Source organism: Eucyclogobius newberryi, unplaced genomic scaffold, assembly GCF_026437365.1.
Source record: "Eucyclogobius newberryi isolate DKJ021-1_F unplaced genomic scaffold, fEucNew1.0.hap1 SCAF_4, whole genome shotgun sequence".
NCBI lineage: Eukaryota > Metazoa > Chordata > Actinopteri > Gobiiformes > Gobiidae > Eucyclogobius > Eucyclogobius newberryi.
In genome coordinates this window covers 11,184,430-11,196,920 of record NW_027316056.1, presented here as the reverse complement: position 1 = coordinate 11,196,920, position 12,491 = coordinate 11,184,430, and the positions used below count along the sequence as shown (strand labels likewise).

The 12,491-nt window shown below is 38.8% G+C and overlaps 1 protein-coding gene across 1 annotated transcript in view; it reads right to left on the bottom strand.

Annotated features, from left to right (window-relative positions):
• sorcs1 (sortilin-related VPS10 domain containing receptor 1) overlaps positions 1-12,104 on the bottom strand; it is a 318,946-nt gene extending 306,842 nt beyond the window's left edge. Inside the window, exon 1 of the mRNA XM_072462766.1 lies at positions 11,517-12,104. Within this exon, the coding sequence (XP_072318867.1) occupies positions 11,517-12,083 (567 nt within the window). The 5' untranslated portion in view covers positions 12,084-12,104. The remainder of the gene's footprint in view (positions 1-11,516) is intronic.
• Positions 12,105-12,491: the final 387 nt, after the last annotated feature.

Sequence of the window (12,491 nt, the reverse complement as noted above, 5' to 3'; positions counted from 1 at the left end):
GTCATGTTTAAATCTGCAACGACGCATAGAACAGGGGAGCCATCTTGAACGAGCAGCTTGTAAATATTTCACATGCACATTTCTGACAGTTTTCAATCAGAATAAGCCGTGTTCGAGTGAGGACACAAGTAAGGACAGGTAAATATTTGTCAGCTGAAAATGTAAAAGATCAATGATTTCTTATTCCAGTGGTTTCAAAAGCGAGGTGCACAAAGTAACTGGTATATTCTACATTATGGAATTTGACTTAAATACAGGTGTTTTTTGTTATTGGCCTAGAGCTATCACCTATTTGTCTCCATGGAGATAAATATGTTAATTGTGGGGTATCCATGGAGACTTGGACATTTTCACATCATCATATGCAAGAGCTTGAACCTATTGTGAAATGCCTGTATCAGAAAAGAGCAGAAATATCTTCTTATACCCTTTTTGTAGCATTTTTTTTTTTTTTTTTGCCATGCATGGGTCACACACTCTTTGCTACTGCCATTTTAGGAATAAAAGTTGCACGCTCACTCTGGGCAAGTCAAAGTCTCAAATCAAAAGATTCCTCTTTTGTTACATCCCCAAAGACCCTGTTTGTCCAGAAATGTATGACTGTGGTCAGGACTTACAGAAATCACTCCAGACTGAGCTATATATTAAAATGTTGCATAGTTTCAAAACAAACTTCACAATAATATCTCAATTTTAATATATTGTCCACCTATAAGCATTAGAAATATATTGATGTCATTTGAAAAAAAGCACTGGGGGCTTAAAAGAGCAGCGGCTGAATTATAAACTTGTGAGTCTGACTTCACAGAAACAAAGTGCTGGTTGTAACCTGTAGTCGTCACGGTAACAGGGAAAAGCATTGAACAGGAATAGACAGAGCCGACACCCGGAGCTCGGGTGTGAGACCGGAACTGCATGTGTTATGAAGTTATATAAAGTTAATGTTGGCGAAATAGGGGAAAAAGATAAACATACGTCAAGGAATATTTGTATTTTATATAATACTGTGGTATAGTCCTCTTAACTGAAAGTGAATGTCATGATGTCTTTTTTGGGGGGGTAATTCCTTGTTTAGAACTACTTAATAAGTCAGTTAAAAATAGTTAAAAAGCTTGATCCCGACGTCAACCACTCGTGATCAAGCTTGTCCAGGAAGTTTTGAGAATTCTGGAGCCAGTCTCCTCTATTTCTTCTCTCATTGCCGCTAGAATTAAGTCTAATTTATGCTCCAATTTCGAATGTAAATAGCTCTGTACTTATTTATCGTTTCTAAAGTCAAGGCTGTCAAAAAAAAAGTCAAAAAACACCAGAGGGTTCTCAAAGATCCATCCATCCATCCATCCATTTTCTACCGCTTGTAAGAGTATTTTTAAAAAAAAGAAGAAAACAAAAAAAGGCTTTCACAGTTGTTGTTTTTCACATTTACTGGAAAAGGAGTCAAAATAATGGATTTGTTTTGCTGCGTACACTACTGCCCCCAGTGGAACGCACATGTACAGCTCCGTTGCTACACATCCATAAGTTTTGAGTAGACAATCGCACACTGAATGCGACAAAACATGGCAGAGAACTGACAAAAGCCTATTGTTGTCTCCGTATGCATCTCGAACATGGAACATAAATGAGCCTTTTGTCTTCAAACGTCACAAATTATAAATTATCGAGATGGCTTTGACTGTTAATTATTTATTTTATTCATTTATTTCAGAGACAGTGCATATAATAATAAACACCAGAATTAACCAAAAGGCTATTTTTCCATCTGTAATCCCATGACAACTGTTATAGTCAGCCTATAACAGATATTAAGAATACAAGCAAAGATTATTCATAGAAATTAGAAATACATACACCATTTAGATTATAAGACACGGACATACCCTATAGAAGATAAACACATACAGACCTACATGTGGCCTACAGGGGGCAGCAGAGATAGCGGGTGTAGTTAGTGTTGCAAGGAGCCATTGTTTTAACTGAATTTTGAAGATGTGGATAAGACATTTCAGGCCTTTCTGATGCTTGTGGGTGTGTGTTTCCAATCAGAAACAGCGCAGACAGAAAAAGCAGTTTGACTGAAGGTACTTTTCCTGAAGGGGATAATGCGGTCCCATCTCGCTGCTCCTCTGGTGGAGTGACACATCGTGAATGGCTTTGTACAATAGACAGAGATTTGAGTACGGTATTTGACCATGTTCTCCAAGCTGAGTAGACTGCTTGTAGAACGGGGCAATGGGGAGTGTGGTTTGGTTTTAGACAGTTCGTTTGTGAAGTGATTGTGATTGTTTTCAGTGTTGTCGCAGTGACCAGGTGGGAAGACAGTATGCGATGTGGGATATAATCACTGAGTGCCTGAACATTTGTGTGTGGACATTTGGTGGCGGATGTGTTTGAAATTGCAGGGATTAAAATGTATTTTGTTATAGATTCCCCACTAACCCATCGATTTTCGAAATGAAGACGTGGAGACTACAGATAGCTTGAGCTAGCCAAACAGGGAAATGCAGAGAGAATTCCTCTGTATGGCTCCAATGTTTTGTCCCTCCAAACAATCTGATAAATACAGATAACTCAATACATAGATGTGATTAGAAGAAACTGTATCAGGAAAAACACCTGATGACACGTGTCGGTTAACAAAGGTTTTTTACAGTTGTATTTGGAAGACAAATACATGGAACTCTATCAATCTGAAGCATTTTCTCCTTCATTTTAGCTTTTGCCACTATCGCTTTTTTCCATTTCTCGCATAATTGTCCTTGTCAAAACCTGCGCAGGTGTGAAGAATCAGAAAGGAATCAAATTACACACATCAGATGAAACTGTTTACATGACATTTCAATAATCTGATAACCCCAGAAATCCGATAACGGTCAGAATGTCGATGTGCCTGTAAACATATAGCCAGTGTCTGAGCTGAAGCGTTTTCATTTGCAAAGGCTACGTAAAGAGGATGATTATTTGACTTGTGGTATCTATAGTTTTCGTACCCGTTTTTACCTCTGATATCTGCATCGACACGTGAAGGAAATGCTGTAATATAAAGTGCGCCTCAATGCAAACATGTCCATCTGATTGACAATGCTCGGAGCTCCACTGAACATAAAATCTGACATTTGCTAATGTAAATACTCCGTCCCTCTCATGTTGTACATCTGTGCGCACAGAATGCCACAGGCCCCTGGAGAGAGAAGCTGCATTAAGACTATAACCTTTTCCACGAAGCCTCCGATGCTACTGCCTCCGATGCCAAGAACTCAGCAGGAAGTGCCAGGATGATCAACCACATCCAGGTTTCTGCTGTCAAGATCGCAAATAAATAAATCACATGTACAACCAGGTTCATACAGCATGTTAAATGTTATAGTGTAACAGTGTTGATCTACAAAAAAATTAAGTACAATTTTTAGTTGTTTGTTCTGACTTGCATGAAAGCAAATGAGAACAATTTAATTTAATGTTCTAACATTGTTCTCTCATAAGAAACACATCACGAGTAGTATTTAAATCCATTCTCGCTAGTTTGATGAATCCTGGTTAGAAAATCTTCTCCTTTCTACGCGTCAAAAACACTTCTGAATCGCCTCGATAACTGAGGTTTTCTCGATCTGTGACGTATTTCTGAGAATATTTTTTGCTGTTCAGTGAATTTCTCCTTTCTAATCACAATAAGCACAACTGTGTGCTGAGAGGGGGGTGCATGGTGGCAAAGGCGGTTAGCGCTCTTGCCTCCCAAGAAGGAGATCGTGGGTTCGATTCCCGGACCAGACCAACATCACATGATCTCTCTGGGTGGAGTCTGCATGTTCTCCCCGTGTTACCGTGGGTTCTCAAAGACCAAAGACATGCATGTGTTAGGCAAAATTGGTGACTAGTGATTGAATGTAAGAGTGAACTCTCTGTAATGTCTAAGGCCTAAGGCCCAAAGTCACTGGGATAGGCTCCAGTCACCCACGACCCCAAAAGGCGCATCTTGAAATGCACTGAAATGTGTAATTCCCAGTAGATGGCAAAACTCAGCCTGTTTAAAGAAAGCAAAAAGGAGCTTGTTATTTTATGTGTTTAAGTTTTTATGTTATATTGTTAATAAATGTGGTTTGAATTAAACAAGTTTTCTTCTTTCCACTCATTTTGTCGGAAAATAGCATTTAACATTAAATGCATGATTTTTTAAATGTTTTTTCTTTGTTCTTGCATTTGTGGTTTAACTGCATTGACTGTTAACAAGGATACAATTTATGTTCCAAAAATGTAATATTGGCCCTATTTACTAAGTTTAACTAAGTCACATTTTATTTTAAAAATCTCCAGTGCTCCTATATACTTTACACAGATCACCTGGAAAACATCTTAAAGTGATTTGCTTTGGCTCAAAAATAAAATAATTAAATAGAAAAGGGTGACAACATCTTTTACACTCTTTATTGAATAAAGAGTATAATTCAATAAGTTAATTAAGAATGATTCGTAATGACTTAATGGTCACACTCCTAACTCTAACTTAATTAAGTCGTTACAAAGTCTTTGTTCATGCTTTGTTAAGGCAAATTAAGATCCTTTTTAAGTGGTACCAAATTAGATTTTAAGAGCATAACAAAAAGGCACTTCCTGGCTTAATTTGATTGCAGTGACAATTTCAAAAGTGAAAAGACTTGTTTTCGAAATAATATTTAAAACCTAAAAAACTCAACACCTTCTGTGTGATAAAAACAATCTTATTTCTATTGGCTTTTAAACCAGCTCCTTCACACACAGCAGAGCCACGTGACTTTCGAGTCGAGGTGTCTTAAGTGATAGATGAGTGCTGCTGCTCCGACGCCCAGTGGGGGGCGCTCTTCAGATCTGTCACTGCCTCTGTGTCCACCTACGCAGCTGCTCCACTCGTCACTGACAACTTTCTCAGCCACAAACTTTTCTCCAGAGAAGCCGTCAGCGGAGTCATTTCACTCTACATTATTAATGGATTTTTGTTGAGTTTCGAGTTATGCTAAACGGACTCATTTGGCTCGTCAAAAACATATCTGGAGTTGTGTTTTTTTTTAGTACATGTTGTTCGTCTCTCTTCACATCATCTCGTGGTAAACTGTCGTGCTTCACCGTGTTTTTAAAGCCCTTTTATCGTCCATTCTCATAATTTCCGTGCCCAAATCGCCTTCACTACACCTCAAAGCAACTCTTTCAGGTTCTCTCCACACATATTATATCACAAATTATACTATATTCATTTACAATTATAGTGCTGTAAGCAACCAGTCCATTGTTTACCAAAGACAGGTAGAATGCTTTAGAGATTAAATGTAACAAGTCAGCAAATATAGCAACAAAATAACCAAAAAGTGCTTCATGACTAAAAATGTAATAGCAAAACATGCTAAATCTAGAGTCAACATCACACGGGGATTTGCAGTGGGACTAAAACTCTCATCCACAGTCCATACGAGCTTTTAAATCGGGCAACGCCTCATGAGGAGGGGCGGAGTTTGGGGAGGGGCGGAGTTTGGACGTGCGAGAAGCCGTGTGGTAGGAGGGGCTTCAGGAATGTGCAAAAATGGCACAGTAAATGTCTAAATTGCAGTTTAAGTATTGAACAAAATTTGAACGCACCATGAAATCAAAGACAGAAGTAAAGAAATATCACATTATACTATAAAATATTTTTGAGATATATTCTAATGTTGCATATCACCAAAAAAAACAATAATATCCATATTTTGAGGTAGCCCATCATTATCATGTGTTTTGAGATAGAATAAGATTAATAAACCAAATTATTTTCAACACTAACATCCAACTTTAAGACTTTATTTGGGACATAAAACTCCTGCAATGGAAACGATGGATGGATACCATTTGAATGTACTTTTAGCAACAGGAAAAATAAATGGACGACACAGAAAGAACCAACCGTAAAGGACTGAGTTCAGATAAAAATTTGGTCAATCAATAATTGTGATTATTCAGGGCAAAATATGATTGAACTAATTTTTAATCATTAACATTTTAGAAGCAAATTGAAATTCAAACAAAAAAATAAAACACATTTTTTTTATTTTTATGCTTGAATTAAGGATTTTTCTGTTGTTAATAATTAAATAATTGTGAATAATCATTAAATCACACAATAATAGTAACACTACAATTTCATATTGTGACATCCTATTGGAAAATTTACATATTTACTAATCATTGCTATAAGTGGGGCAGATATATTATTCCAGACCTTTATATCTCGGTGATTTAACTGCACTTCTGTTTTAGTATTCCTCCTCCGTGTCATTTTGTCATTTTAATTTGTTTTTCCTATGCACACATTCCCTTTTCAGACCGTTTCCGACCACAAAGCAGCACATTTGCACAAAAATGGCAGACAAAAAAGACTCAGAACAGTAGACAATGTTATTAAAACAGAGGAGCAAGTTGTTTTCGTGTCCCACCCAGCATTTCTGACTTTTCAAAAAATGCAGACTTTTCAAAAAAAACAAGTTCATGTCCTCACACTGTACACATTTTTAATTAAACCCATAATGGCTCATAATGACTAACAGTTGTATAGGCATAAAGAGCCTGAGGACTCGTGTGTCTTTCCTGTCTTATTATTTTTATAATAGTATTTTTACCCCTAATGTGCTGTTCCAAGCGCCCCTATATGTGACTCCGGTGGCCACGGCTTTATGATTCATAATTAGAGCTGAATACTATCAGCCACAGAGCAGTGCAGCGACGTGGGCTGGCTAAGAAATGACAGTTAATGACTTTAAAGGTGAACTATGTGGAGCATTGAGGGTCTTATCGTTATCCTTTTCCCATTCTTGGCTTTTATTTTCACCGCCGTGCAGATTTTCCACGCACGCCGCAAGTAAAGCCGAGGATGTCAGACTAAGAGCGTGTTATAATGGTGCACAAATAGAAATGTTTTGGTGTTTAGTGGATGATGTTTTACAGATTGGTTGCAGAACATTGTACGCTTTTAACTGGTATTCACATTTTACACAGATCTGTTTCTGGCCCTTTACATTGGAGTCATTCTACTAAAAGAATGTCTGACAGGAAAGGAGCTGTGACGTTCTGTAGCCATAGCTGCCATGGGGCTGACCAGCAAACATGGCTGCCAATCAACTTGGACTAAAATGTATGTATTTTCTTCATTTTTCTTTGTGTAAGCCAAAATTCAAGAGATGTTTTTGCAATTTGTGCAAGAGCAAAAGTCCATATATATCTGAACTCGTATGCAGGATTGTCAGGGGTTCAAGTACAACCAGGTTTAAACGTGCATTCGAAACAAACGATACATTATTCTAGTCGGCCTGTCATTTCAAAGCAGCCGTGAGGCAGAGTAGTACATATTAAATATTGCACATGCTGATGAGGTGGGATTGTGCGGCGATATAACACAACAGTATCAATATACAAAGATGATATACAGACACCATAATGACGATCCATCACTAATGTGCTCAAATGTGCCTTTGATTGTGGAAGATTTATATGAAATGCTCAGAACGAGTCTGGCGATGATTTATGGAGTTAAAGTAAAGCAGCAGAGAAGAAATCTGTATCTCACAAATCTGATTTTGTGAGGTTCGGAGAGAGAGAGAGGACTTAGTGAATGAAGCTAAATAAAACTGCAGGTATGTCTGTGATGAGGGACAATGTTATAGGACAAAAAAAAGTGAATTTGGCGTGACATTTGTCCGGTGGTCGAGCGGTTAGCACATATGCCAGGCTCCATGCGTAGCCGGCCACAGCATCGTGACTTTGAATCCCAGCGCCAACAATTTGCTGCATGTCCTTCCTTCTCTCATCCCCATAAATTGTCCTGTCTAATAAAGCTTTCGGGATACTGTCAATTTCATATATTTAACAGTCACGGCCTCATTTTCATACATCTTCCCCCTCAAACCACCACCAAACACATGATTGACGTGTTTCCCAAGGACACCGTGAATCTCATGCCTGTCCATCTCATGACGGACATCTCATTAGAGCAACTTAGCCTCGCACATCTCAGTCCCAGTTTGTTCTGCAGAGGTTCTAAAAGATGGAACTTGCCTCTTTCACAGACACATCACACTGTCAGTTTGGAAACACTTTAAATTGTCTGATTCTGAATAACTGCACTTTTCCACATGGCATTTCCTTTTAAACTCGATGTGTATTTCTGTTTCTGTCTTGATTGATGGACCTCGTCATCGCACTTAAATATTCACATTTTAATGCAGTATGTGTTTTATTATTCTTTATTATTAAGGATTCTTTCATGGTATTTTTATATTTTGTAACTTATGTCCAGTTTTTGATCCCCTTTTGTCCACTTTGGGCTTTTTTGCACGTGTCTTCCCAATGGGGGTTTTCACTGCAAATGGCAAATCATTACAAAAAGTAAAAGTTAACCACAGGCAGCAGTTATTCTTTCATTTTTACCAAGTGAAAATGGATAAATCACTGGTTAACTGTTGGCCTACTTGTCCCTATCAGTAAAATGTGCTATTATACTCCAGTAACAATTGCGTCGAGAGGGCTTTTTCAGTACATTTCCCTGCATGGATTATATATCACTTAAATCCCCACAGCAGTCAAATGGCACATGCTCCTCAGTCCATACTAATTGCATTTTAACTCGAAAGAAAAGATAGCTGCATGCTTTTAATTCACTTTCTTCTCCTACAAAAGCGCTCTTCTACCAATGTTAATTAAAATACAAAGCCAAAGTCTGAAAAAACGGTGGTGAAGATTATCACTGGGGATACAACATGTTATTGCGTTGATTTAACATAAGACTAAAGATTTTTTTCTTCGATTATGTCTCCAACAGGGAAAACAAAATAAAACCTGCTTTAGCAATTACTAGAACTATACAAAGCAATAGTGGTGGACATGGGAAACATTAAACTCAATTGGCAGAAACAAAGACAACATTAAAGTCTGTGTTTGCCTGCAATTGGACGCCATAATGGTGTTGACCTTTATCACTGCCAAGGAAAGGTGAACACTGGAGTTTAGAATAGAAGTTCTGATAAAATGCACAAAAAACACGAGTGAAAAGATTCAAGTGGATCTAACAAGGTCCCACACAACAAAACACTCCGCAAAATTGATTTGGATAATGTAATAGCACTATTATTATTGAAGAGGCAAAGAAAAGCTCTTAGTCACGGTTCAAAATTAAGGATTCGTGGTTTGATTCAATTGTGGAGTAAATGTAACTGTGTAGATGTTATTGCTTTACCTGGAATGTATATATATATATATATATATATATATATATATATATATATATATATATATGATGCCTTGTTCAACCAACGTTTGAATATTGAATGTTTTTGGCTATTTGGAAGGATGCATATACGGATATATAAATATTAACATTATACATGAGCCATACATTCAGCAAAAATGAGGGAGCTAGAACTGATATCTTCAGATTTGGATGTGAATTGTAAGATTAATCTGCCTTTTCACACACATATACACTTATCTTATGTTTTTCTGTATAATTATTGGTAATTGCTTCATCTCCATTAATCTCCTGGTCTTGTCAGTGCACTTTGAGTACAAATACACGGTTAAGTCAACACAGAGAGACGTCCAAGTATCTCTTTTACAAAATAAAAGCCCACAATGGCAAAGAAAATATGCACACAATAAATGTTGAGGCCCAAAAAATATACTGTCGATATAGTAATTATCATGACAGGCCTATTGACAAGTTAATGTCATGCAAAACAATCCAGACAAAGCAATATACTACCAGCTATTCATTTATACAACTCAGACATTTGGTATTGAGTGACTAACATTTTAAAGCCCAATAAATAACATTCTCTACATTTAATCCAACCATTTAAATTTATCAAAACGACAAGACCAACTAAAAATACTAAATGGAGTCGAGTCAATATTTAAAGGTGCCAGTGAACCCACAAAAGCAGTGTTTGGTAAATTCACCAAGAACATGCCATTTGAATTTAGAATTTAAAACTTGTAAAGTGCAGGAAGTAATGTTTAATCTGTCTCCATCTGTCGCCTCTGTAATATTTGTACGTACAATACAGGTAGCTCAGGTGAAAAAGGCATTACAGCACTAAAGCAGCTAAAAGACCTTCCCCGATCTGAACCAGAGCAAGGTCAACTTTTACATTTGAACTCCGGGATGTGACACAAAATCCGTTTCCAACAAGGAATGTCGAGATTATTTGGTTAAATCAAAGAATTGTGAGAATTCTAGTCAGCAACAATGAGTAATGTCAGTTCAATCTATACTCTAGTACATGTAAAGTACTTTTTAATCTGCTGTTTATATGACAAGGATTACTTTTTCATTAAGAAAGGTTTCATAAAGCTAGACTTGTAAATAGGGATGTCACGATTATTAGGTTAATTGATAATCATGATTATTCAGGCCACAATATAATCAAACAAAATAACAAGAACCAAGAAATAGTCGTGACAATTTTAGAAGCAAAATTAAGTATTTTTTTGTTCAATCTAGAGTCAGAAAAAATACCTAAGTGTAAATATTTTTCTTTATCGGGCTGTTTTTGTCACATTTAACTTTATTTCAGAAAGTAAAATTTCATAAAGCAGGTCACAAACTTGAGGAATATTAACATGGGAATTAAAGAAAATTAAAGATTTCACTGTTGTTTGGTCACGGTCTCAATAATCATGAATATTTGTTAAATCGAGATGTTTTTTTCTCACCATAATCGTAACATTTGATATCGTGACACACAATTGTAAAGATGGAAAAGTAAGAATTTCCGAGTGCCAAAAATCGTCAGAAAAATGAAGATGTCACAACAATCTTAACACTAAAATGTCATCCTTATTTCCAACATTATAATGTTGTGTTAGTGTCACTGTGATGACAAAGAACATGACTTTTGACCCAGCAGATACAAAAAATGACATGTTATGTAAAATCCCCCAGAAAAGGGAAAGTTTTCAACACAAGTTCAACAAGTATGATGAAAATTAAAATGAATGTTTTTGAATTCCAAAACTAAGCTACAATACAATAGAAATTATAGATAATCATGACAACATTATTTTGAATTTAGACTTAACAAACCCCAGTGCAATAACTAAAAGCTCTATCAGCAAACACTAACAATCATTAAAAGGATATATATTATACAAATAGCCCAATTTTTTCTTTTTTTAAAAATAACATTGTTCCTTGATCTAAAAACATATTTTAGGCTCTAAAACATGAGATGCTAAAGTAAAATGTTCTCAAGAGCTTAAAGGCCAATAACCCTTGAAATGCACAATACATGTCCTTTAAGACTATGGAGACAATAATCAGCACTCCTCTTGCAAACGTGTTTAAAAGTTTACAGTCTACTTCTTCTCAACAATATACTTTGTGTTGTTAAAAAGCAGAAAACAGACTTAAATAAGACTTTTGTGCTTGTGACCAAAGCAGTTTCCACCTCCAAACCCGCGCGTGAGACGCGCCAGCGGCGCGCGCCACACTGGACACACACACAGAGTGACGCGGCGGGACTTACGCTGCTGTTCTGGCCGGACCAGTGGACCATGGCCTGGTTGTGTGACGAGTCCCCGGAGAGGGCGAACGTGGAGCTGTTCAGTTTGAGCTCGTCGTGCCTCGGCCCCGCTGCGCCCCTGCGCTCCTCTCCGCTCCCCCAGCGCGGCTCCGAGCGCCTGACCCTGCGTCCTCCTGCCCCGCCACTGTCCGAACCCTCCACCTCTCCCACGGTCCCACTCTTTTCAGCCTCTGCAACTTTCGACCCTCCAAAACTAAACTCCTCCAGCCGCGGCTCGTGGTCTGTACTCCGCGTCTTGTGGGACCCTCCGGCGGGCGCACAATCGCCGCCCGCGCAGGGGACACTTGGGGCAGGTGCCTCCGCGCTCCGTCTCCGTGCCAAAACTTCTCCGCCCGAGTCGAAACGCACCATTAATCCCCTCGGCCGCCACATGTGTCCGGATTGACACGACCTGCAAGTTATGTCTGCGGTGGTCGCGTGGAGCGAAGCCAGCAGCGCCGCGAGGAGTGAACCCCAAAACAGCGCGTCGTTGTTGCGCCACTTCGGACTCGTTTTGACCCTCCGCTCCATGTCTGGACACCGAGGAACACGAAAGCCACTTGCGTGCGTAAAAGTGGCGGATGCTGATGGTGTTGCTGTTCTGTTGTGCTGTCGCTTCCACTGCTGCTGCTGCTGCTGCTGCTGCTGCTGCTGCTGCTGCTGCTGCTGCTGATGATGCTGATGATGCTGATGATGCTGCCCGAATGCGGTGTTGGTAAAAGTGAGCCCGAGCCTAAAGTGGACCAAGTTGGAGGATTTGATGAGAAGAGCGCGGCGCGGAGAGGGAGGAGCTGCTGAGGAGGGATCGAGAGAGAATTGTTGCGACTGCTGCTGCTGCTGCTGCTGCTGTGTTCTGGCCGTCCTCACACCCCTCGGTCCTCACGGTCCTCACACCCCACGGTCCTCACGGTCCTCACACCCCACGGTCCTCACACCCCA